The sequence below is a fragment of the Syngnathus leptorhynchus genome, chromosome 12, assembly GCF_054491065.1.
Source record: "Syngnathus leptorhynchus isolate UIUO chromosome 12, UIUO_Slep, whole genome shotgun sequence".
NCBI classification, from domain to species: Eukaryota; Metazoa; Chordata; class Actinopteri; order Syngnathiformes; family Syngnathidae; genus Syngnathus; species Syngnathus leptorhynchus.
In genome coordinates this window covers 3,780,613-3,808,273 of record NC_141206.1, presented here as the reverse complement: position 1 = coordinate 3,808,273, position 27,661 = coordinate 3,780,613, and the positions used below count along the sequence as shown (strand labels likewise).

At 37.7% G+C, this 27,661-nt stretch overlaps 1 protein-coding gene across 4 annotated transcripts; it reads right to left on the bottom strand.

Annotated features, from left to right (window-relative positions):
• Nucleotides 1-439: 439 nt before the first annotated feature.
• On the bottom strand, nucleotides 440-16,182 carry sh3bp2 (SH3-domain binding protein 2). Of its 4 annotated transcripts, none has more exons than XM_085926634.1 (13): nucleotides 13,496-13,981; nucleotides 9,293-9,435; nucleotides 8,359-8,461; nucleotides 8,116-8,233; nucleotides 7,917-7,984; nucleotides 7,756-7,841; nucleotides 7,608-7,685; nucleotides 6,400-7,132; nucleotides 3,792-3,909; nucleotides 3,465-3,520; nucleotides 3,175-3,250; nucleotides 2,943-3,002; nucleotides 440-2,798 (listed from the first exon to the last, which is right to left on the bottom strand). In XM_085926634.1, the coding sequence occupies exons 1-13, from the start codon at nucleotides 13,579-13,581 to the stop codon at nucleotides 2,793-2,795; spliced, it is 1,731 nt and encodes a 576-aa protein (XP_085782760.1). In that variant the 5' UTR covers nucleotides 13,582-13,981; the 3' UTR covers nucleotides 440-2,792. The 4 variants fall into 4 exon arrangements, with proteins under 4 accessions (XP_085782760.1, XP_085782758.1, XP_085782759.1 ...); XM_085926632.1 differs by having other exon boundaries at nucleotides 442-2,847; nucleotides 3,792-3,906; XM_085926633.1 differs by lacking the exon at nucleotides 13,496-13,981 and adding an exon at nucleotides 16,059-16,182 and having other exon boundaries at nucleotides 444-2,847.
• Nucleotides 16,183-27,661: the final 11,479 nt, after the last annotated feature.

Below are 27,661 nucleotides of genomic sequence, written 5' to 3'. Positions count from 1 at the left end.
ACGCACGCAAATTGACGCGCAAACTGATCGGCCAGCACGCGCTCGACGGAACCAATTGGGAATAATGTTCGTGCGTCTCACTGGTCGCGCGTGGACCAGTTGACGCGATTTCACACTAGATCCATTTCATAAACGTGACGTTCAAGGGCGGCCCCGTGTGATCGGGGAGCTGGTGCAATAGCGATCCCGTCACAACCAAGGTGGATGATTTCTTTTCCCCTCCTCTACGTCTTGTTAACCCTTAACAACCCTTAACTATGCGACATTCAGTTTTATATTTGCAGTATTTCAGTTATTCAGTCATCTAAAAGCATTGAATGTATTTGATGGGCTTTATCATTAATAATACTCAATGCGAGCTCAAAAATGTTTCTTTTTCCTCCCCCCAAAAGATTTTTCTCACCACAACCAAACAATGAGAGTTTAATATGATTATTTACAGTACAGCAGTAACAAAATATGACCTAAAATACACGTGTTTATCCAAAACAAGACAGTTGTATTTTTATTATCATTTATATTAACAACAACAATAATAATAATAATAATAATTATCCTAAAACACCTGGGATAGGCACAAAATGGATGGATGCAAAGTAATAGTTCCGAATAATGAACAATGTTGTGTTTATCAATAAAATGTATGAAAACAAACTGTTCTGTATGCTTCATTTTATTGAACAACAAATAGAACTGAAGGACCTGAGCACTTATTCTTTTGCATACCACCAGAGGGGGCCCGCGTGGTTCTAATAGCACAACTAATACCAGACCTACAGCTGATGACACCAATCTCACTACTTGTAGCCATTGAGTGTACATCACACCTTAAATGATGGCTAAGATACAAAGTGCATGCAATAGAGTAAAGTAATTAATGATTAATTTCAAGTTCAGGATTCAGTTATATGTTCAGTGTTCTGACAGTCTTAACTGAAACATGTCTAATCTTTGAAGAGACTATCTATTACAATCAAGCTCAGCTTTTGTTCCTTCCTGATCTGATTACTATTCTTTACTGTTTTGATTAGGGGGCCTTTTGGCTGTTCCATTGTGTTACTGGTTGCCAAATTTTACAGACTATCAGAGGGTTGAACCTCATTTTTATTGATGGCTGCAGATACCCCCTAAAAGCGTGTTCGGCTCTAGAGTTCTGCACCTTGCAATGTGCTTATTGAGTCATGAAGCTCCTACAGGATCTGAAAACGGGAGAACATGACCTATTTTGTCTGAAAAATGACATTAACAATTAGACCGGTGCTATAAACATCTAGCGCTCATCCTATTTGTCTTTTTAAAGACTTCAGTACCACAGACAGCGACAATTGATGTCACCGCAATCATCTGGGCTCATCCATCCCAATGCATTGGTAGCACTTCTACAACTTTGCATTAGAAGACAGAGAGATTGTTTGGTAATCATGATTCATGTACCGCAACAATCTGAGTTCTATTGTTGTTTTGAAGATGGTCAATCATAACTGGAAACTTCTTGTCTGTTACCTGCATGAGAATGTTGAATCCAGATACTGTTATGTTACGCTTTAACAAACAATAAAATTCTGCACCGCAAATTTTGCCATATCAATAAAAAAACCATTTTCATTGATGACTTCACTGGTTCCTTTATCTCAAATAATGTATTTCGGTTGCATTACCTGACATGTTTCGGCGTGTACTTCCGCCTTCATCAGAGTGTCACTGGTGTGGTTGTGACACGTCTTTATCAGCTGATGGATGAAGGCGTGGCTCACCTGTCAAATTTGACAGATGAGTCACGCCCTCTGCGTTCCATTCACCTCTTCAAAATGCTGCTCCAGGTGGTAGAGAGCACGTCGGCTCCCCCGTCCCTGTCGATGGTCCTCCGGCCCCGCTTACGGATCTCAATGGCCTCACTGATCCAACGCTGATGTTTATTTTCTTCGTACACGTTGAAACATGTCAGGTAATGCAACCAAAATACATTGTTTGAGATAAAGGAACCAGTGAGGTGATTTAGAAGTAAAACAAAATGAGCTTAGTACAACCTTTTCATTGATTATTTCTTCGTAATTAGTTTCTTTTTACATACATCTTTCTGATATAATACAATTGTTTTATTGCTATGTGTAAGTATCTGCAGTATTTGTTAAGGAGTTATTGTTGTTTTTTTGGTTTTGGAATGAAATAAACAAATTAGAATGTATTCTTATGGCAATATTTGATCCAACATACGACTATTCAACATGTGAAGTAGGTCCCGGTACAAATTAAATTTGTATGTAGAGGTTTGACTGTTCTTAAATTTAAAAGAATATGCTGCAAAAACGCTCAGAGACAGCTCTCTCTGGTATTGGCTGAAAAACTTTATTTCTCAAGAGGAAGGTTCAGTCAAATATTGTATTTGAAAATACAAGACCCAATTTTACATTTGCCTGCTATACGAATATGATTGTAGTTTTTATGAAGTTGACTTGCCTTTGCGTGATGACACATTTGCATCTTGTTTTGTTTTTTATGCTCGAGAGGCCACAGAATATTTGTTTAGCAACAAGAGACAATTTGTCAGTTATTACAATACCTACTATATCACATTTTAAAGTGCTATTTTGATCCAAGATTTTCCACAATTCAACAAGTATTGACACACTATGACATATTTAGCTTTGATTGAATTTAAAGCAAGTCTGTCTCCATGTTAGTCAGCATTTTAACATTGCGAGTTCTTGGTTAACGTGGTCGTTATTTTGAATAAGGTTTCTGCAGGCATAGCGAGCCCTGCTGAGGAAGAGGATGGCTGTAGTAGTGTTCGATCAGAGCTGAAAGAGTCGGGAAGTTCACATCACAGTCCAGAAACACCAGGTCACCCTGTGTTTTAGAGAGGATACTACATTTTACAGTTTCAGTTTGCAATGGACAATTTTCTACTGATGTAATGGTCTAATATGAACGCTTTTGTGTACCTCTTCAAACAACCGGTAGTTTCTGGCTTTGCCTATGCTGACATCCCATACCACCAGCACCTGAACACATTGAAATATTTGTTACAACATTGCCATTGTTGCACAATCAAATCAAAGCATCGGCTGTTGACAAAACACTGGATATAAACAAGCCTGTGGAAACAATGGGATATTTTAACACATACATTATTTTTCCTATTTTGAAAATGCAGTCTTGAATTTTTTTTCTTACCATGGAGGTTTTGGTTCCAGATTTTCTAATGGCATAAAGTCCATCTTGCGGAAACACAGAGCTCTCTTTAAATAATCTACAGGAACAAAAGTCACCAAGCATTAGCAATGGAAGTAATAAAACATAAACAGATACAGTGAAATTATTTTACATGTAGTTTACACAAATGTAGTCATCATAGAATTTCCTCGGAAAAGAATTGATCCACTAGTAGATAACATGTCATCACAAGACAGTAGCCCTAAAAATCAAAATTAAAAGTCGTATCATTCACAAAATCAGTGTCATACTTCTCTACAAAGCTGGTATCCGTTGAGTCAATGAAAATGGATTGTGGTCTGGAAATCTGGAAATAAAACAAAAATATTTGCACTCTTAGATGCTCTATAACTTTTTTATATGAGCTGATCATGATGTGTTAATTTGAGTACAAATCAAGAATTATAATTTTTTCGTTTGTTTCTGTCCTTGCTGCTGTCTGCAGCCAGGTCAGCATTGCCTTACTGGTAATTAAAGGTTCATATAAAAAAAGGGAATTTATACAGAAACTAAATTAGTTCCGAAGCCTGAATGAAGTGAGCACACTGTTAATGTAAATTAATGTCAATCTTTCTTACGTCATCATAATCCTCATCGGAAAAATCTCCTTCAGTGCTCTCGGTCAAATCTTGTTCCTTCTTGGGCATCTCAGCGTTTCCTGATGAACGGAAACTTTGACCTTCTGGGGTTGCTCTTCTGGTGGGAAAACACAGTATAAATAGCGGGACTGCCTTCATCAGAAGACACTATAGTTTAAACAAGACCACCCTTTGATTTTGTAGTTGTATTAGTACAACCTGAAGTGAACATGGTGCAGTAATAAATGTGGCATCTGATTGATGGCATTAAATCTCATCTTGGACCTTTCTGTATTATTTCCATGTTCTCTTTCCACTCTCTCTACTTGTTACTAGTTGCCGATTTACGGTTTACTATTGGTGGCCCAAATGTTTGGTACCGTAATGGTCAGTGTTTATGTTTTGTGTTCAAGTGATTTCTGAATTATACAAGTTAAAAGAATCTGAGGTTGTTTAGGTGTCAGCTCTTATTAGACTCTATTTTACTTATTTGAATTTTTTTTTACATGGTATCAAGGTACGTATCGCTGGCATTGGGCTGAAACCGTGTAGTCACTTTTCGGCAACCATGCAGGCATAAGTATCGAAGTCAACATTTTTGTATTGTAACGATGCTAGCATAGCATAGTATTGTGCTATATAGTATAGTACAGTATGACCTGTGCCTTGGCCACCTGGGGGTAGTATAGGACAAAGATGGATCTTGTTTATAGAGACGTCTCAACTCCTCTCACCTCATCAGTACAACACTAAAATTATTATTATTATTATTATTATTATTATTATTATTATTATGCAAACTATTAAGAAAACCTGCCTGTGAACATTGTAAAAATTGTCTGTCTACATGTGTTCCAGCAGCATTTGTGTTCAGACATCCAATGCTTAAAGGCTGACAGCACCATCGCTGCCACATACCCTAGATGCCAATTAAATGTGTATCTAAAGGTTCTTTTGTTTATTTTGACTTATACATGATCACCATTCATCACAATTTCATTACATACACGACTACCACATTACTTGCTCAAATGGTAAATGGAATAAAGCAGTTCTGCTTATCTTTTCCCACTCCGATTTCAACAAGGGATTTCGATTAGTAATAGACACTTCAATTATGTTACTTTTGTCACCCCGCCCAAGAAAACAAACAAACAAACAAACAAACAAACAAACAAACAAACAAACAAACAAACAAACAAACAAACAAACAAAAACAAGAGTGACATTCTAAATTGTATGAAACAACAAAATAGTAGTTCATTAGTTGGTATCTTCAGTAGGTTTAATCTAGTTAATTTACATCACCGGTAGTTTATATTTGTGATCTGTTGTACCACTTCCATTTTTTCTTGCCCAAGTGTCCTAATTAACTCGATACCCTGAGAGTTCTTAAGAGTCTTCATAAGATTTCCAGTTTGTCATTTCCAGTCTTGAATGTTCGAGTTTTGTACATATGTGATTTTTATTCGAATTTTTGAGAGTTTACTGGAAGTCACAGCCCACAAGATCACCAGACATAGGAGCGCATCACAGGACGGCAACAGTCCCGACAGTTCATCATTCATTCTCTTCCATGCCAGCCTCACGTTGCTCGTGGATTTTTTTATAATTCAGACATCTTCAGGCGAAGTGTACAAATCATTTTTCTGGGGTCTGCGCTGTCGGCCTTTAACCTATCTTTCTCAGCTTTCAGTACACTTTCAGCCCCGTAAGGATCAGCGAGTGATGACGACAAAGATGTAGATGTTCTCCACGTCTTCTGTTTCCAGCACACCAAGACACACATTTATTCTAGCCGTTCATAGTATAACCTGCTAATAAAATACCATGGGGGCAGTGCAGCTTGCCAGTTCCGATGTGTCGTGTGGAGAAGATATGATCAATTGCGTTTATGGACCGGCTTAGGAAAATTCCTCATGAGCGTCATTTGAAGCGTTGGTGCCTCTTCCCGCTCCACAAAACCAAAGCCCAGGTAACTTCCAAACCACAACCCTGAAGTGGTTGCCAGCTAATCGCAGGGCACACAGAAACAAACAACCATCCACACTCACACCTACGGGTAACTCAATCGATCTACCATGCATGTTTTTGGGATGTAGGAAGAAACTGTATAGCCTGGAGAAAACCCACTAAGGCAGGGGGAGAACATGCAAACTCCACACAAGGCGGGCCGGAGGTGGAAATGAACCCGCACCCTCTGATCTGTGAGGCAGACGTGCCAATCAGTGTCCTACCATGCCGCCCTATAATCGTTTTATCAGAGATAATTCCCACTTTAAGATAAATATCTCACATCTAGCTCATGTACATCTATTGATGTTTTGCTCGTGCACTTAGTTAAGGTAGACCTCATCTCAACTTCAGTTCTTCAAGTTGATTACCTTCCAAAGTATCTTAGCGTACCGCTTGTTCTCATAGTTTCCCATTGTTTGTTAGCATTAAGGTAGCAGACAATACAATTTGGAATGATCTTTCTTGTGTTTACTTTGACAGTACTGCTTAATGGGAGTGGGAACAGACAGCGTTCTGATTGTATCTGCCAAACTGGTGCTTGTCGTGAAGTGAGTTGAGTCACCGGTCAGGTGTATGTGAGAAAAAAACTTACTGGAGGGGCGTGCCTATTTGTCTGGGCTTGGTTAAAGGCAGTGGAGGCTTGACTGTCGGAGCTTTTGGTGCATTTGTACACTTGTGCATTTCACTTGTGCAGTTCACTTTGAGAGTAGCTTGAGATGTGTGACAGGGAAATGGCGGGTTGCAGAAAGGTGTCGGAGTCAGCAGCGAGGGGAATGCCGTTCGAGGTTTTGGCATTGGCTCTTCAAAATTAGCTTTGGTCAGTGCTTGGCTTGGCTTGCTACGGTGGTTTTTGACAGCAAACTGTTTTTTTCCGGCATCACGAGGACAGTGATCTCCATCACTGACAGTCATCCTGCTTTCTAGCTGATCACAGATGGGAAGGGTGTTGGGGGATTGGAGTGAAACAGAAGATGAAGGCCTCTGGTGTTTTCTGTCAGTCCCTGGTCCGATCACAGACTGCGCCCTGTTTTTAAGAGGCCGCTGTGAATTGGGTGGAGGAAGGGGTGGGGGGATAGGAGAGGCGTGATTGTGCATCTGGGCGGCGAAGGGTGGAGCGGGAGGTGGACCTTTGTTTGTGTCCTTCAGGATGGGAGGAGAAATCGAGGGCGGGTTTTTTCTAATGTTTGCACTGGTTTTGACTCGGTTGTGTGATGGGACTGGAGGTGGTGGCTCTTTAGGGGTTTGTAAACAAGATCCAAAAGGTCGCGGAGGTATCATTGGAACAGGAGGAGGCGGGTAAGAAGGTGGAGGGCCAGTGGGTCGACCTGTGGAAGTAGAAGCGACATTTCCAATCAGTTAACATTTTCTTTGAGGAATTTGTATTGTCGAATAATTAATTAATCACAGTCGAGACAATCCAATAATGTATGATAATTAATCATGTAGAATACTTCCCACTCAAACCTTACAAATCATGGCAGTGCATAAACTGTAAATTCAAATGGATACCCTTGAAAGCTTAGTTTTACAGATTATTTACTGTTTTTTATTTCAATAGGATTATATGCATCCAGATACAATACAGTATTTGCAGATGTTAGGGAAGTTAGAGCGTGAATAGCCAAACTCTACTCTTTGACATGAGACTTCCAACAGAGAATTATAAATGACTATAATTGCCACAAGATGGCAGCAAAGCAGTATTTTCATATCATTTAGTAACATTCTGCAAATCATCAGGAACAAACAGATCATTGATCTACTTTGGCGTGAACGTGTACATGAATGTGTTGTGCTTACTTGTACTTGTTGGAACACAGTCACTGTCTGGTTTCAGATAGTCTTGCTCATCTTCATCGTCATCATCCTCACCATAATCTACATGCAGAGAGGATTGGGTAGCTCAGGAGCAAATTTAGCCAAAATCAATTCCTCCTCCATGTCTTACCAGCGTCTGCATTATTGATTGGGTGTTTAATATCCAAAGGCCTTTCAATGGTCCCGTAGAAACTGTCTGCATCTGAATCCGAGTCACTATGGCATCAAAGACAATGATTGCAGGAAGAAAGCAAATTGAAACATGAAAATGCCTCCGATTAATTGGATTACCTTGGGATCTGGGACTCTTTCCTGTCATTATAATGGTCAATTTCATGTCGTAAGGATCGCATCCATGTCTGTATTACGGCATAAAATAGAATGTGTTAAGTGTGTGCATGAAAAGTGTTTACCTAGTTCATCCCTAAATCACAATATTCATCCAGTTTTTTACAGCTACTTTATAACGTCTGGGTGTGATTCTTCCTACCCTCCTCTCATCTTCACTAGCTGCGGAGAAAAACCACGTCCTGTGTTTTTTACTGATGTGGATCATCTTAAACGGAAAAACATTGTTAGATGTCGTTTCCTCTGCTGCTCTCATCACTCTGTGGGAGAGGGGGGAGGGGGATATAGCCAACAATGTAATGATTTGTTTTTTAAATGTTAAATGCAAATTTTACCAGCTATTTATAAGGATAATTAAAAAAAGAGAGAAAATTCTGCTGCTGACCTATTGTAACCGTTTAGAGAGAACGCTCCGTGTGGTGCAGGAGACGTACTACTTTTAAAGTAGTACACGCAGCCCTTGTGGACGATGATGTACCTCAATGGCCCTGGAAAAAAAAAAAAAAAAAGCATGAAATATTCACTCACTGGCCAGATTACCTCCAGGTAATCTTAATAATCTGTTTTGAGCAATAAGAGCATTCACTAAATGTAATTCTTCACAGATTTAATATTTATGGATCGTTGTTGGAAATGTTGACATCTTATTTGTCTTGTAATTGTGAATAATTAATTCTATTATTATAATTAATTAATTCTTATTACTTAATAACTCTCTGATAGTATCAATACACTGTTGTACAACTGTTGTATCAATTTCTTTAAAATAAATAAAGTATCAATTTCAGTTCTCATCAAGTGGAGAATAGTTGCGACCAGTGAATTTTAGATTTTGTCAGGGTTCATAAAAGGTTGCAAAAATTTTGCAGTTTCACTTGTTGCAAATAATTTTGGAACATGTTTATATTTTTATTTCATTTCCTTTTAAATGATTATTTTTACTGCGACAAGTGCCGTGTTGTCCACGAATCAAGTCGAGTGTGTTCACAGCTACAACAGGGCGAAACCTCTCACCAGTTTGCAGGCATCAGGGATTATCTCTCTTAGAGGGATGAGAGAGAGAGAGAGAGAGAGAGAAAGAGAGAGAGAGAGAGAGAGAGAGAGAGAAAGAGAGAGAGAGAAAGAGAGAGAGAGAAAGAGAGAGAGAGAGAGAGAAAGAGAGAGAGAGAAAGAGAGAGAGAGAAAGAGAGAGAGAGAAAGAGAGAAAGAGAGAGAGAGAAAGAGAGAGAGAGAAAGAGAGAGAGAGAAAGAGAGAGAGAAAGAGAGAGAGAGAAAGAGAGAGAGAGAAATTGAATTAAGTTTTCTCAATATTTACTCACATCTCATGAGACTAGCAAACTGATTGGCTCCCTTCTTGTGGAGGTATCCTGCTATAGAAACTCCACCAGGCATAGTGAGGAGGTTCTGGGCTCCGATGGCCCGCATTGGCACAGGCCAACACACCTCCTGAGCTGACATGGTTCTGCATGAAAACAAATGGGAAGTCGAAGAAAAATGACAATAAATGTGAGCCACAGTTAAAGACAGAGACTTAAGATAGTAATTAATAATGAGCACAACCCTTCGGTAAAATTTATAAAAATGAAATGGCGGCGCATGAGTTCTTGCAACGTGTGGTCTGACAAATAAAATCGGTCAGTAGACAGCAATGACTATCCTTTATGAAAAGCCACGCAAACCCAAAAGGGAGATATTCTGCTAACTGTATGTTAACTCCTGGTGCAGACAAAGTTTTGTCCTTAAAACAATACAAACAAGAAATATAAATGAGATAACAGTGAAATCACAAATTCTGGCTAACTGGCATATTGACAGAAATGTTCATTTATATGTACTGTCCCTTTGATAAATAAATTAAATAATAATAAATAGTAAACAAAACGTTGTAATACAAATAAAATGACAAGAACGTACCTGTTTTGATGAGACTGTGCCTCACATAATTAAAAATACACAATTTACTGTGCCTCACATAATTAAAAATACACAATTTAAAGGCATTACAAAACAATAGACTACGACATTTATAAGCAAATAAAAAACACACATACAAAAGACTTAACAGCATTCCCCTGACGGACGATATCCATTGACTCACTTTTCTAAATGTGATGACTTGTAAACGAACATAAACTGTTATGTAGCTGCAGTATGGTTGGTACATCCTTGTTTTCGCTGGATTAATGCCAGAAGAAATGATCTCACACATTCCTTTGTTTCACTGAGAAGACGTGACCTGTTCTATATGCTTGCTTCCTCCTGTCACGTTTTGTTTTAATGCTCAACATTACATGGCTGTCTCAGCAGATTGTCAATGGAGGCGGCCACCGTATACGCCAGGGGTGTCAAACTCATTTTTTTCCCGGGCCGCATTTTAGTCATAGCTTCTTTCGAAGGGCCATTATGACTGTCAACCCAAATAAATGCATGAGCGCCTCATAATATATACAGTAAAAGCTACAAAACAAACTGACAAATAAGCCGTTTTCGAATCAGATGAGTAAAAACTGGTCAAATGTTTAAAAAAAAAAAAAGATATTAAAAGTCAAGACAATTTGCAATTCTAGTAATGACACGGATTTGATGCACAATTTGTCTTTGCGGGCCACATCAAATTATGTGGCGGGCCGTATCTGGCCCCCGGGCCTTGAGTTTGACACCTGTGGTAGCTGGCAGAAGCTTTATGGTGGGCCTTTTAATGGATCCTGCCTCTTGCCTCTTCAGGTTAACATGGTTGTCTCTTACTGGAAAACCTGTCCCATGCATGACCTCCCTCACTCACCTAAACTGAGATAGTGCCCTGACTTCAGCAAACAAACACTCTGGGTCCAAACAGGAAATATTTGTGCCAGGAATCTTTTCAGTTGAGGTTTTATTTATTGTGTGTATGTGTGTGTGTTTGGGGATGTTTCAAAATAAACATCCCAAGTCAAGCCCTTCATCCTCAAACGAGTTTACGAGTAACTTCCAGTTTATCAGCAGACCCCAGAGTGTAGGGGTAGATGATGATGTGTGTGTGTGTGTGTGTGTGTGTGTGTGTGTGTGTGTGTGTGTGTGTGTGTGTGTGTAGCCTATAAAGAGTGAAGGCATCTGCTCCCTTTCGCTGTCACAGTACACAACTGTATAAACATCTGACTTGATGTACTGCAGTCCAACTACATTCTTAAACACTAACGTATCATTGTATGATGTGAGTTTTTGGATTACATCGAAGCGGTGGCATTTTGGTATTAATAGCATGACTATTTTTTTTATTCCTGACATTGTCAATCAAAAGTCAGCATCTTTTTTTCCTTGTGGAGTCACTTCAGGATTTTGCTGAGGATGTACCTAATGGAGCGTCAATCTTTACACAGTCAAGTCTTACGTTTTCTAAGTATATAACCCTAACCCCTAACCCTAACCCTAACCCTAACCCCAGCCCTAACCCTAATCCTAATCCTAACCCAACTATCTAAAGTCACAATAGTTAAAATAATACAACACCAAGTGAGCCTTTGCACATTTGATGGCATCCTTCGGAAAAAAAAAAAAAAACCCTAGCAAGACAATAAGAGTAAAAGTTCAAACAATCTGACCAAATCAGAAGGATTAAAATTTATTTTGTGATACCGCAGTAGAAGGACACCATTGATGGCAAGTAGGACAAAGTGTGATGTAGGACTGTAATTCTTTTTTTTGTCCAACAGGTGCCAGGTAAGTGATAAATGTAATTCCAGAATTCATACTAACGTTGTAAAACCGTAAAATACACTTTTTTTTGATTATATGTTTAACTCATTTGAATGTTTGCCTGGAAACAATTACCAACCAGCATCACAGAGCAGAGTGTTTATAATCCCACTTGATCGTTGTGTGTTTACAGAAATAAATCCATTGAGAATGACTAAACTATTCTGAATTCAAAGCTTTAAATCCCATTTTAAAATGCACTAAGAACATAGTTAGAGTATGAGTCATCTTGTAATTTGAAATGCTGACAACTATGCGGCCAAAAGGAGTCAACCGTCAGGAATGAAAGGCATGGCAGCCCAATAGAGTCTGAACTGGAACACAGCTAAAAGATGAGACGCCAGTCAATCATCAGGGTGGCGCGTATCCAAGAAGATACGTAGAAAATGTGTGTGGTTTGTTCTCAGGCGCGAACACCGCCACTATCATCATCTCTGTGTGGCAGAGGTTTGGGTTCTCCTTTTGTTTATCAAATGGGAAGGGTGGATTTCCTGTACCATCCCCCCGTGTGGAGCAAATCCAACACACAGGCAGCAAAGGAAACTAAAGCATAATGGTGCGACAACTATGGTCACATTTTTAGGGGATCAACTCCAAAGTAGTAGTAACATGAATTAATATTATTGTTAATTTTGATTTTTGGGATTCTATTTTCATAGACAGTGTAGGTGCACTGGGGTGTTAAAAGCTATGTGCACAATTTATTTATATTATATTTTTAGTTCCATGAAGTACAATGAAACTTTCATTCAGAAAATGAAAGTGTTTTTTCTTTTTGCCCCAATGTATTCTAAAGTGTCAGACGAGGTCACTTCCTCCTCTTAGAGGATGTACTGAATGAAAAATCTGCTTACATTTTTTTATCTGAGCCGTTAAGCACCATTTCCTCTCACTAATAAAACCACTCATGTCAATCTGCCAAGCTAAATGTATCATTTTCAACTATATGGATAGTGCTAAACGGTAAGTCTTGAATCAAATCGTAAGGTAAAGCGAAAGAGCAAAAGGCAGGAACACGAATCCGATCCCACGCCCATCCTCCTCCCTGACAGAGAATGAAAACTAAAACACTTCCTGGAAACACGTCCCATTTTCTAACACAAACCTTTAGCCTAGCACCAAGTGACTTGGCATGCAGTATTATCTCACACTGGTTACAGTTTCAAAAACCCTGACTGTAATAGCTTCTTTGGTCACTGAAAGTGCATAACATACATGAATGAAAACAGATGCCACAAAAACAAATCCCATTTGTGACTCATGCATGACAATAGCATTTGATTCCACACAAATTTACAATGTTGGTTAATTTGATGCTGAATTGGGCCCTTGCATGGTATAGTGAAGTATTTTGTGCATGATGTCTCGCATGACGGAAATATGTATGGCCTCATTTCTGCCAAACAGCTCAAAGAAATTCCAAATGGTGTAGGTGGGTATTTACTTCTCAGTGTTGCACTAACCCTCAACAAGATCTGAAACAAGAAGTGTGCTTAACACCATAAACACAACGCTGCGGGGATAATAACCTCGTTCGGAGTTTCCCTAAAAAGAAACAAAGAACGTCTGAGAAAGCAAACCTTTACTAACCTAGTGTGATGGGAAAAAAAAACCCTCCTGCAGTATTACTAATTCGAGCATCTAATGAAATATAATACAAATAAAATATTTTAATAATTTATTTCATATTATTAATCATAATAATTATTACATGTATTTAATTAAATTATATAATATATAAACTGTCTATACATTAAAAAGACTGCAAGAAAAGTAAGGTTCCTACTTACATGACATCACTCTGTTCCTGAAAACACATCCTGACCCTCGGTTTGGAGCTCCACACAGTGGATTTTCTCACAGATGGAACATACATGTCGATGGTAGCAAATCCCAGTCGAGCATTTTTTTTTTTTGCCTCACATATCTTGATGCAGATTGAATTTCTAGTTCAATTGAGCGAGAGTTGGGTAGGTGAGATCCGTACTGAGAGAGGAGACTGAATGAGCAGAGCGGGTTGCCAATTGTTGCGAAATGTAGCCTTAGAAGGATGTATGGAAGGTCAAAGTAAGACAAAAAGGTCACTGAGTTGCGTCTTCCTTTAATTCTGCAAAGCAAGTTTGAAGTCTTCTAACTTTGTCAGTCATTTCCTGCAGGTGGGTGATTGGTCAGATGCCTGAAGTGTACTTCCTTCCTGCCTTGGGTTAGTCACAATGTGATTGGTTGGTAGGAAGCACCCACACCTCTACACAAACATGCTCTTCATGTGGACACAAAGACCTGAGATAGATGGGGGGGGGGGGGACTTTCCATCCTTTGCTACCAGATAAACTGCTGTCGACCATATTGGCTCTCCCAGGTAACTCAGCAGAGAAGCATATTGTGAAGCCACATTACATGTGAAAGTGTTCCACAAGTGACTTTAACCCGAACCACTTGTATAATGATGATTAGGTCACATCTTCACAATCTTCAACAGCAAACCTCTCAATGAGACTTTCCCACTGAGTGGGAACTGACTTCCTGCACAGAAGTCAAGTGAGTAAACCATTAGCCCACCAACAATCTATTTTATGAAAAATATTACTTCATTTATCAATTAACTAATGCTAATATATTGCACAAATTATCACAACATGTGATTGTTGTATAGGAGAAAATTAATGTTTAATTTGTCTAATCTAATGAACAAAACACCCATAAAAGTGGAAATAATGTTGAATTGCAGTGAGTGTGACAAACTACTTCCTGTTACAGTCAGTAAGTAAATACAGTTTTCTCAAACCACAAGCTCGGTCTTTGTCTGGTAGCAAGCAACACAACAGTAACGACAGACATCATTATTGCATCATTATTTGGAAATGTCATTTCCAAAGTGGAGTCTTCATATCCTGGCACTGTCAGTGATGTTTTCCTTTATTTAACCGCACGTACTAATCAGGTGATGCCTCTGATGAGAATGCACGCCACCTTCCACCAAATACCCGTTCACACCATTATCCCACATTCTTCTCATGACACTGACATCATCACGAAACCATTTACTTTAACAAATGCAAAATTCCCTAACAATCAACTCAAGCAGGTTTTAATGATACTATGGGAACATTGTGAAGACAGATTCACTAAAAACTCATTTGTGCAATTCTACTGTTTCATTATGTGTCTGGGTGGCCCATCTCAGTGGCCAGTGTGGTCGTACATCTGTTTCTGTGAAAACACCTCTTTGGCTAGATTTTCATTACGTGTTTGTTTTTGTGGCTCAGTTTGGATATGCATGGTAGCGTAAGGGCTGGGTAATTGGGTCATTGTTTGATTTTCTTTTTTTTTTTTAGCCTTACTGCAAACGGGTGAATGACTATAATGTCAAAGCTTTTCGACTGCAAAAGTTTTCTTGAGTTTCGTTAGATACTTAAATTAGCATCAGATAATAGCGTCACCAAGATTGCTTAGCGAAGTTGTCGACCTGGTACAGTGAATTTCTGACAAGGATTTAAAAAGAATATTTTAAGCAAGGGCCAATTCACCCTTTTGGCTATGACACGATATCAGTTGAAGGGAAGGTCCACGGAAAACACTGTTCATGGGAAAAGGTGAAATTCACAATCAATAAGCAGCATAACAAAAACAAAAAGAAGATTTTTCTCAGGTATGGACTTCAGTGCTTTTGAAGGGAACAAGCTAAGCGTCACAAAAACGTCGGGCAGTTGAAAACACGGAACTATTTTCTACGACATTGTGTTGATTTGTTTTCAAGTAACAGTCACTTATTTTGTGTGTCTTATTTTCTCACCTTCGAATCGTGAGCATTGCAAAATCTGATTTGATCTTTTATGTGGACCTAATATAATATACTCTGGCCCTTCAGAATAGTGAGTGCACATGCTTACAAATAGCAATGACTGCTTTTTGAATTTCAGTTTTGTGTTTTGAACGATTCAGAATCCCGATTCACCTTACTTTGCCTTTGCAAATGCTGAGCACAATTTTTGTTGTTATCTGATTGGTTGATCACTGCTGACTCGTCTTGCGACGCGAACAATGGGTAACTAGTGACAACAACAAAAAGTAGAATTTGAAGTGGTGCTTACCAAATAGAACATATTGTACGTACTACCCTTTTCTAACAATATCTGAATATGCAGCATGAGTAAATAGTGATCATATTAATTAACTTGCAAAAAGTTTACCCCAACATTCTTTTTAACAGCAAAGAACTAGAAAGTGTATTAACTCTCAGGGATATTAAACATTTCATCATAAACAAGAAGCACTAAAGTAAATGCAAAATGAAAGTATAAAAGTCCTTTTGAAGCATGATAAGTGAGCTTTCAAATTTGGAAGCAAACTCACCCATCTAGTGCAGCGTAAAGTTGAGCAGCTCCCCTGAGTGTGTTATTGCAGCTCTCGGTGCCGCTGAGTTCCAGCCCAGATCATTTCCTGACACGACTTTTCAGAGCTACTGTGCACAGTGTCAGGGCAGCCTCCATTCCACCAAAGCAAAAATAGCTACGGTTTTCATTCAGACGCTTAAACAATTACAAAAGAAACACAGTTTACAGTGCATGCCCAAATTCCGACTACAAGTGTGCTGGTTTGACAGCACTCCGATTCTGTCTTTATGTAGATAACTCCCTCAAACATCTGGTCGGTATTTCATAAACACTTACACTAGAAACTTGAATAATCCCAGGTTTCAACAGTAGGTTTTTTTTCCAAGACTTGGTAAAAATTCTACTTTGCTGTATTTTCATTTTTTCTAGCTTTTTAGCAAGAAAAATAATTAAAAGTACTTAAAACAAATTGTAAAATGGTAAAATTTTTTTTTTTTGTCAATTATTGATGTAAGTGTTTATTCAACGCTTTATTTGCCCCAAACTCTTATTGGAACTGGAGCTGCAAATATTATTTCACACATATGTTGTTTTTCCTTTGTAGAATCTCGATTAAAGTCACACCACAAAGTACTTTAAACACTTTCCATAGATCATCTATTTCCAGCCCCAGATTCTGTCTTGAGGATTGTGCCACTTCTCGTGATGGTTTTTCAAGACAAAACCCCCAAAAATTTGACTACTGCTCTTAAGTAGAATTACTGACAAAGCAGAAAGCAAGTCATGAAGCAGAAATTGTGTCAGCGTTACGGTTATGCAAGGCCAAATGTCAAAATAGCAGCATTACTCATCAATATACTTGTGATGTGGAAAGCTACGTAATATTGGTAGAAACTGAAACTGCTCGGGTTTATTTTTCCAGACCCATTTCATTTCTATGATCAATATTTCATTCAACAGGAATATTTTTTCAGGCTTACAAAATACAATTCTAATTAAATCTCCTTTCTCATAAACATCCTACTATTGAAGTACAAATGTGGCCTCAAGTTATCTGCCTTTAGAGTATGTTTAATCCTTGGAACATCTGGAACATCTTATCATATTTATTTAGTGCTTATTTAGCTGCAATATAAGTTATACCCCGATCTCCAACGCAATTAAGCGTATCCTCTACTGAAGACTTGCAATGTTACCTTCTAACTGTCTAGTGTTTTCTGCAAACAATCTAATCAAGTAATCAGATTCAAAATACTCATCGACTCACACAATGTTACTATGTCTCATTCATACCTAAAATAAAAATGAACTTCATGACATCCTGGGTTTTTTTTTTTTTTTTTTTTTTCAAGGCATAATCAGTTAAATGTTGCACTCAGAGGGTCATTTTTCAAATGATGTGGTCTTTCTTAGAATAAGAAAACAAAAATAACCTCAGACTTGATTACTTCCTGTGTTCAAAGAATAAATGTCAACTACAGTAATTTTGACCACAGCCCAGAGGTTTGTGTTGCAACGCATGACTTGTGGAAAGAATCGATCTTCTTTCTTAACGTGTACAAAAATAAAGTTTTCAGGCGTGCTGAAGTTCAAATCCTATAACATTGTGCTTTTACACCACTTTCTCTTTTTACACGCAGTGTTATCTCAGAGTCCTAGAAAGTCGGGTAGGGCAATATAATCGGAAGTGACTGTATTGTCACGCAAACTAATTTGCTCAATGGCATTTGAATGATTACATTTCTGATTTGGAAAATCTTCATGTAAAAGTTGGCCCACCGATTAGCATTTTAGCACAAAATCATTCTTCGAGACCATGGCAGAGCATTTTATGTTGGTTTGGTCAGGGAAAAACAAATGTAGTGACACATAAGTTTGGTTTCAAACCACGCTACTCACAGTCTCAGAGGCAACAATACATGCTGCACCATTTTTAGCAATCACAGGAAACATGTCAAACCACAACAGCGACAATGAGCGGACTCTCTGACTCATGCTTGATGACTTCCATGTAGGCCTATGCTTTTTTTTTTTTCTGGTTATGAAGACTTATTCCAATCATTTGTCGAATTCAATCAAGATAAGGACTTTGGCTCTTTTTTCACCCAGTAATTGAATAATAATCAATGACTTCTTCTCCATAAGTGGGGTTTTCACAAGTTCCTGATTCTGAGAGTATTGTCTCACTTTTTTCTTGTAACACATAATGAAATAGGAGAAGAAACATTTCTTTCAAAATGTATTTTTTGTTTGTTTGTTTATAATTTAATATTTGTCTCTCTCCGTCTCTCTTTCTCTCTCTTTTTCCTTTGTACATTTAACATGCATAATCAACATTTTAACACTAGGCCAGAGAACTTTGGGCTTCCGGTGCACAATAATGCCTTTTTATCAAGATACTGCTGACTGATGGTGACTGAGTTGTCAAAATAATAATAATAATAATAATAATCACCACAAGAATCAAATACAGACTACAGCCTTAAACAACGGAGTTTGCTTGTCCTCCCAGTGCATGTGAATGTTTTCTGCTGGTGTGTCGACTTCCTCCCACATTCCAAAACGAAGCATGCGAGTTTCATTGAAGTCTAAATTGTCTTTAGGTGTCAATGTGGGGGTGGTTGGTGAGCAGGTAATAGTGTACCGGCCTCTTGGCCAAAGTTAGGCTCCAAATTGCCCCCCAAAAGTGGAATAGAAAGGGGACTGATTTTTATTATGCATACAATGAAACATTTTATAAAATACCACCACCAAATTACTACGGTAATAATGGTTGTTTTATATATTATTATTTTTATTATATTGGATAGTATGTACAAAGAAATACGCCTTACTATTATTACCTAACTATTATCATTATTATCTCCTAACTTACATTTGAGGAACGATAGTGCCCTCTAATGTAACATTTCAGATACCACACAGTATAACATTTTAAGGGAAAATACTGCATTTTAAAATGGACAATAGCGACAAGTAGTGGTAAAAAATAAATATTGCAATGTTTTCACGCAAGATTCCATTTAGACCAGTATCTTGATAATTGACAACAAATGTGACCTTGGTCTTGACTCATGACCGAGCTTTAATGGCTCAGATAGATATAAATATTACGGTGACAAATATTTGGAGCTATAAATTGTCATTATTACCTGCATGGGGTAAAACAAAAGTAAATAAAAAATATTTTATTCAATCCACAGATGGTCCTAAACACGCACACACACACACACACACACACACACACACACACACACACACACACACACACACACACACACACACACACACACACACACACACACACACACACACACACACACACACACACACACACACATGTATATGGAGGAGGCAGACATACAGCATAGTTTGTGGTCGTATTTCTGCAGACTATTCCCAGGTCCAGACATTTCGAGTGCATATTTAGTTCCCTCTCTCATCTCACCGCAGTCGAATCTTTGGCACCTGGAGTGGAAAGTTTATTTTGGTGCTTTTTTTTTTTTTTTTCACATCTTAAAGAAGTAACACACGCACGCAGTTATGTAACAGCACAGTGTTATGAAAATTGTAAGGAAAAACGGCTATTGTATACATCACATGTAAGGATATGAAGAGAATGGGAATAAATGCAGACATTACACAGATAGAGGTACTAAAAAGTGAATGTGGGCCACATTAAGCCTTGAACATTTTTATGTGTGTGTGTGATAATTACTACTATTTAGAAGCATCTTTATTGTATGTTTTATTGCTAAAAGGCCGTATGATTATTATTGTCATTCAAAAACTTGAAGCCTACTTTAAGATAGAGGAAAGCGAGCGGCAGAGATACCACTCCACCAAATTGCCCTAAAAAAACAATACTGTAACTTCTTTATAAAAATGTTGTGTGTCCTCCTATGTCAAAGTTTTTGCTACAAAAGCTTCCAATTGGTAAAACTGTGAAATTGAAAGAGTCTGCATGAAAGCATCCACTAAGGATGCTGAACAGAGACTTCTGAGGATTTTAAATAATAAAACAAGTGCTGTACAGTACATATATTGTACATATAAACATATCTCCATGAGTAGAAAATTTTGAATAGATTCTTATTGCGATAATGTAATCATATTATAATATTATAATATATTGCTGATGACGGGAGAAAACAATGATTCACATATTACCAGCTCACCCTATTTTTCTTTCTCTCCCAAAAAGATTCACACCACAAAATGATGCCAGACACACATACTTACATGCCAGCTAATGCAATTAGTTTTCCCAAGTGGTGTAATGGAAGAAAAAACAAAAACAGGATGGTTAGTGACGTCTTTAAGAAAATGTTTAAGTACATTTAAAGGGAACATCCCTGAAATATGAGCCAAACCTCAGATGACAGACAATTCAAAATGCTCACTCACATAACCAAAGCGCACAAAGCATGAAGTTCTAGCAAAATAAAAAAAATAAAAATAAATGAAAAGCAATCAAAACATTGTACAGTGAAAAATTACTATTTTACACATAATACAAAAAATACATTATTTAAGTAGAGTTATAGTTTGAAAAATCTATCTGGATCCAAATGATCTCTTTTCGTGAAACCCCTTGCCAAAACAAAATAGAGTAAATTCAACAAACAATCTGATCTTTTTCATTTGTCCAACTATTTTCTCCAGCACACAGTCTTAAACCCTTAAAACCGCTGGGTTAAAATTTGAACCGACCCAGAAAGTTGGAACAATTTGACCCAAATCATTTTTGGGGGGGATTTGTAAAAATAATAATAATAATAATAATAATTGTGTATGTGTAAAACAACAGGTTGAATTTTCAACTTATCAGTTTTAAGGGCGTAGATATCCTCTAGTGCAGGGGTGCTCCACGTTTTTCAGCATGCGAGCTACTTATAAAACAACCAAGTCAAAATGATCTACCTACACGCCACAAAAATGCAAAACACATAACTATTTTCAAATTTATTAAGGATTCTTTGTATGTACAATGTATGTTGATGTACCTTGCATAACTGAATAGGCCAATATTGCACAACACACATAATAAATATTTCAATTTTTTGTAATTATAGGATGATAGACGATGATTTTTTTTTAACGTCACATTTTCTTACAGAGCTTATCTGGAGCCTATAGCAGTCAACATCAGACAAAAGGCAGACTACACTCTTGACAGTGGAAGTGCACATATTTAGAGAGACAACAATTTGGTGAGTCGGTGAGTGGGAGACAAACCCATGCAGCCTGCACAATAGTCAAGAAAATGTAGCACTATATTACCTATGGAAATGTTTTTAAAGTAAGTGTGGGAAAAGGAACAAAATCAGGTGTTTTAGGAGTAGATCAGCTGTCTAAATAAAAGTCATCCTACAAATTTTGACAAGTGCCAGGCCAACCCATGCTGTTAAATCAGCACTTTGAGGAAAAGGTTGGACACCTACATCTTACAGTAACCTGCCAGTACATCCTAGTCATGCTTTGTTCTATTTCCAATTGATTTTGAATTTTTCTTCCAGCATATTTAGAAAGGTTGTTGCAGGTCACAGAGGTGGGCTTTAGGCCTTCATCAAACAAAGGAAGTGGCCATATATGGTCGTTTCCTTGGCCCTACCGCAGGGCCTCTTCTCAGGGAGTGTCAGCCTGGACTGTGCAGTAATCTGTAATTACGCTTGGCCGAGTCAATGAGTGCCACATGAGTGTTGGTTCTGAAGTAGCTACTTTTCTTAAAATGTTTCAAATTGGAGTCAGAACACACGTGGATAAACATGTAATCACATGCTCACATATGTAACAGCAGACCATGTTTAGAGGAGTATACAGGATAAGCTTGCATAACACTTCCTTGTCTGGACATCATTTTACGGAAACACCCACAGCGACAATCGTAGGTGGGTAACATAAAATCACTGTGAAACAAACATTCTTTAATTTAGGCCTGCAAAAAAAATTTAAACAATCAGGACAACAATAACAACAACTAGATTTGTGTATGAAATAGTCACATACCGACTGACTAAACTGAATTGAAAGTGTCATTTGGCAACTTGGTGATGAATTAATGCAATCTGCTTTTTATGGATGCACATAATATTTGATGGTAGCTTTGCACGAGCACAATTCATCTGCAGTCTTTTTTACAGCGAGGTGAACCCTTTGCTTTAGAGGAAGTCTCAGTCTGCAAAAGTCTCCAATAACACCACAAAACAACATTACAATTGCTGGCCGCTTTTTGTAAAAATAGTTGTTTGAGGGGTATTTAAGCCACGAAGTTGGCAACGTCGTGTTTCCGCTGTAAATTGTCAGCATTTACCTGGGACAGACCCCAACAAACAGATTACAAGCAACCTTTGTGAAGTGAATATTAAATGTGCTGTAGTTCTTCACCTTTTGTGTACTTTGACTGAAGACGCTCAAAGATCACTTACAATCCGAAATTTTAAAAGACAACGGTGAAACTAGAAATGAAATTACAAATGAATTATTGTTTTAGCTCTCATCATTAAGATGTGTGATCTCTTGCTGATTTGACTGATTCCACTCGGTTGGATTGTGGTCAATGACTAGACTTCTTGTTTTTTTCTGCGCCTTTATGATCAGTTCATACTGTAAGTATAAACATCTTAAACCATGGGGCAGTACGCTGACCAGTTTGGGGTAAGTCCCTAGTGTAATGGTGGTTTCACAGTTATTTCCCAGAACAGCTCTACAAAACATTCAGTGCAATGAGTATAAGGCTTTTCACTTGTGAAAATAAGCAAACTTAAAACATTTATTTCTCTCTCAATTTGTGTTTTATGCTAAGTTCCCTTGAATTTTGCTTTCATCTCATTGTTGATGGTCCTGATGATGCAGATGAATGTTTGAGTTGTACTATTTGTGTTTTATGCTAGGTTCCCTATATTTTGCTTTCATCTCATTATTGATGGTTCTGATAATGCAGATGAATGTTTGAGTTGCACTCAGAGATATACCATAAGAGAAAATCTGACATTTCATTCTTACCAATCAAAAAGTACATGCAGCACTTCTCCACAATTGATGACAAATGTATGTCATGCTCAATGGCATTTTTGCAAAACAGACAGAAAACATCATCAAGACGGCACAGAGAAATCAATGTATTCAAGTTGGGTAAGCTTAGCGATGGGCAATATAAGACGGCCGCAGGTGGCTTCATGTCTTCCGACAGTGAGTAAGTGCCATTGTTAGTTCATTCATATTAACGTCCGTCCTCACAGGCTATTTACCCATTTATGGTTAGCTATTTGGTTAGCTATAACTATTAGCTATTTATGGCACATCACATACTTTGAATAATCATTCCCACTCCATTGATCTTAGTAGAGGATGTCTTGACTGTATGTTTCGTCATTACGGTACCAATAATTAAAATAACGCACAGTGCCCTAACCCTTTCCAGCTTTAAACCAAAGTCGGTCACGGTATAAAATGAGAACAATTTTAGGCATATATTCTTTATAGACGTCTAAGCTTTCTGACAAACAGTCTGTTCTTGTCATGAAGCTATTCCATATATCCTTAGATCTTCATCCATCTGACATCTGCTATAACCTCAAAATATACCGGAACTCATGTGAAGCCACGACATAGTCTCTGGTTTTGCTTTCCAGATATCGTTTTGGAAACAATAACCCGGTTGATGGAACCACAATGACGTGCTTTTCCTCACTCTGACATTTATTGTTTATAATACTGGCTTGGTGGACAATGAGAGGGACCAAAGTGATGTGTGCCACAATGACACTGTGTCTCATGCGCACCACAATGAACTCATGTGAGATTATGCTCTTGTTATATTGTTCCCTGTGAAGAAATTCAGCTCTAAAGAATTTATATACTAATAATTACGGTAAAGATGTGCTTAAAAGTCAAAGTCAAAGTCTGCTTCACATGTTAAGAAGACACACAAAGAGATCGAAATTACGTTTCCCACCGTCCCACGGTGACTAGACACATTACACAAAACATACAAGCAAATAGCACAGCGTAAAAACGAATAGATGAATAAGTATTAAGCAAATAACCTAAATAAATAAATAAATAAATAAATAAATAAATAAGAGGAGCAAAATGGAGCAAGCGTGCATACAGCAGACAGCCAGAATATAGCGCAAAATTACAGGACGTTATCCAGCCGTTCAATCAATGTTCGTTCGTTGTTTTTTACACACCTGGACATCTACTGATCAACTTTTGACTTTTTTTTGCAGTGATGGATGGCCTGTTGACCAGTTCAGGAATATGTTGCGATAGCCTGTGACACTAATGAAGACAATCTGTAAATAATCATAATAATAAGAATAAAATAATAATTAGATGTTCTTCTCTTTTCAGTCCTCTTTCTTCGCCCTAAAATTTCTCAAGCGCGTAAAAGTCTGGTTTGAGTCTAACCACAACACAACCACAGCGTCCATCCTTACAGACACAAATAACTCATGCAGGCCCTCTGCAGCCACACCCTCAAACAAAAATAGTTTTGATAAAACATGGCACTAGCGGGAATTCAATTGTGTCCAAACAAATATTTCATGATACCATGTAGAGTATAATGTGACATACCAACATGCAGGTCATTTTAATTTCGAAATCAAATCCATAATCAAATAACATTTGTATTGACGAGGTGTTTTTTTTTTTTATATTCCACCACCATGACCTATTCAAAATATTGGTGTGGTGCATTTTGTTGCATGAGCCTTAGTCATTACAACAACTTTACTCAAATGGGTTTGCAATATGTTGTTCCCTTGAAATCATAAACTGGAGAAAAACATATCTACATTTTCCACCCTATCATCCTCCCAGCAACATGAACTCACAGCCGCAACTATGAAGAACACGCCCTGGTGAGGCAAACTATGTAGCCAATCAAACGCAGTCAGTCATCCTGGAAACTGTCCAATATGAACAGAAAGGGAGAAGTCATCCAAAGCCACATTTGTGTTCTTAAAATAAAATTGCAATTCTCTGCCAACCAGACTGACATGCATATTGCTCAATCCTTTACGTGGCATTCCACCCTGATGGACATAAACTATTCCGATAACCTTCACAGTGTTGAGAATTGTTAGAGATTAGCAATAAATCTTCATTGGGAAATTGGAAAAGAATTATGAGAATCTTTTAGTCACTGGCTAGATTTCAGTATTGGATCATCTGGCTGTGCCTGTTATGTAAAAAGGAAGTCCCGAAGAGTAATGACAACCTTGAAGATGAACGCAAGACTTTTTCAAGCGCACATTTCTGAGTGATGAAATTTGATAGCTACATATAAAGTCTAATTTATTCACAGTCATCGAGTGCAGAAGAATTTGAGATCTGGTCTGTGCTGTAAATGAAGACATTTTGCAAGACTGTCTTTTTGGTGTGTGTGAATTAAGGTAGGCAGGATTACACAAAAAAAACATCATGCAACCAGCAACCATCCTCCTCGGGCTCCGATATTTTTTTTTTTTTTTTTTTTTAAATGTGTCAATGATGCATTGAAATTATTTGTATTTGTGGCAGGCTTTTCACAGTAACTCTTAGCGAGTTATGGATACGAGTTGTGTCAGGAGCGGTGTCACAAAATATATATATTTTAAGCCTATGCTACAAACTCTATATATGTTTTTTACAATCAACCAGCATAACAACAAAAATATCTAATGATCCTTTGTTCCGTTCAGTGCGTGTGAAAAGGCTAGTGGTGTGATATGACACCATTAGATGAAAACGCTGAAGACGTTCATATGATCATGGGATTATAAAACATGCATATTCTTTTGTTCCATCCTAGAAATAGCAACAGTGAGAAAACCAGACAGCTCTTCGATTGATCACGAAACAGACAGTCATGCTGTTGAATGAACAATTCTTCATCCAGACTCGAGATCATGTAGCTCAAGCAGTAACAAGTGCCATTTGTATTGTTATAATGTTTTGGGTTTTTTTTGCTCTTTGTCTACATTTTTAATTTTCTCTCAAAAGAAGACACACTATTTAAGTTGTCCTTTCATAAAACGAAGACTTAAGATGCTGATGTTTCATTCTAAATGGAGTTAAATGTATACCTGTATAAACAAAACAAATTGTTTTGCATTTTGTTCCCTTACAGTGCCGGATGTAAACCAGGAGTTGGAAAACCATGTATGAATCAAACTGTGATTTGTTTTTTTTTCATTTATATTTATACACTTTCACCATTCTACCCTTTCTTTTCTAAAATAGTCCCACAAACTTGAAACATAGCATTGGCTAAGAGATTAAGGGTCCCTATTTTAGTAAGCAGGTGCCCAATAATAGTTCTTATCCAGTTGCATCTTCTCATACTGATGATGACAAAGCAAATCAAACCGATCACAATTAGAAAAATAAGTATATTTGATCCACCTAGAAATGTAACTGTAGCCTTCCAGTTCATGAAATTCCCTTGTGTTTAAAATAAACTGAGTACCAGAACAACATCCCTAAATGGAAACAAGAAGTGAGACAATATATCCAAACCAGACACAGAAATAACATCACCCACCCAATCATCATGGAATATTGTGTGATGACAGTGGACGTTATGTTTGTGAGTTTATTATTTTAATGTCCTCATTTTGGGTCCGCCTGTGTTACTTTGTTTAATCTCTGCATTTCCATATTGCCACAGCAGAACAATAAATTGGAAAATGCAGCATTTAGTCATATATCTGATCAGGTCGTAATTCAGAAAATAGACTGGCGGAACATTTAGTGACTTCAACTTTCATATGATGATGATGATGATGATGATGATAATGTAAGGATAATGGACAGATACCTCCCTTCTCAGCTTCATTGATACATACATATGGCGTATTTAGGTCAGCATGCAGATGTAAAAGCAATTCAATACAAAACCCCCCAAACTTTCAGAGTCCACTATGTGATCATCATTCAAAATAGTATACTAGTGCAAAGCAAGTTTGCAGTTAGTTAAATATGACTCATCTTATTCCAGTGCATTTTGCGTGGTCTTTCATGGATGTAAATTAATTCACTGGTGCAGTTTACAATTTCTAATGTGCAAAAAGTGCATCGTCCTGCTAATTGTATCATTTTGTACAGCTTTTCCATGTTGCAGTACATTAATTTTCTTTTTTTCTGTGGTCAATGACACCTGTGCAGGAAGAACATAATAATAATAAACACATCATATTAGTTTGTACCAACTAGGCAAAATGCCCTTTAAAAAACTGACATGTACCAATTCAACCCATTTGTTGTTCTTTTGGGCCACATCTGACATACTTATAACATGCGGGATATTCCCACAGAAAAGAGGCAAAGCCATCACAATCTGGTTATTCTCTTCAATTGACAATTTAAGATGATTCAGTCTCCTCTTGCAGACAAATTGTCAATTATCCGAGTAGACCTCAGTCAGACATTTTTCTGTCTGTAAGGAAGTTGAGTCATTATCATAGCTCTTGTTTTTAAATTTACATCATGATAGGGCATTTTCTTCGATTAATTTAATTCTTTGTGCGTGGATGTGTGTTAGCCCCCACACCACAAACCAAAGGAAGAGTGGGGGAGACAGACAAGAGGTGGACCATGGAGCGGTTAACCTCATGACATCAGAGTCTCTAC

What these genes read in the sequence shown, in the direction of transcription:
- sh3bp2 (XM_085926631.1), bottom strand. Translation starts at nt 13,581, where the DNA reads ATGTATGTTCCATCTGTGAGAAAATCCACTGTGTGGAGCTCCAAACCG. An exon ending in CTGTGTTCCAACAAGTACAA is followed by an intron (nt 7,133 to 7,607) that starts GTAAGCACAACA and finishes CTACTTCCACAG; the next exon opens with GTCGACCCACTGGCCCTCCA. An exon ending in GATACCAGCTTTGTAGAGAA is followed by an intron (nt 3,251 to 3,464) that starts GTATGACACTGA and finishes TTGTTCCTGTAG; the next exon opens with ATTATTTAAAGAGAGCTCTG.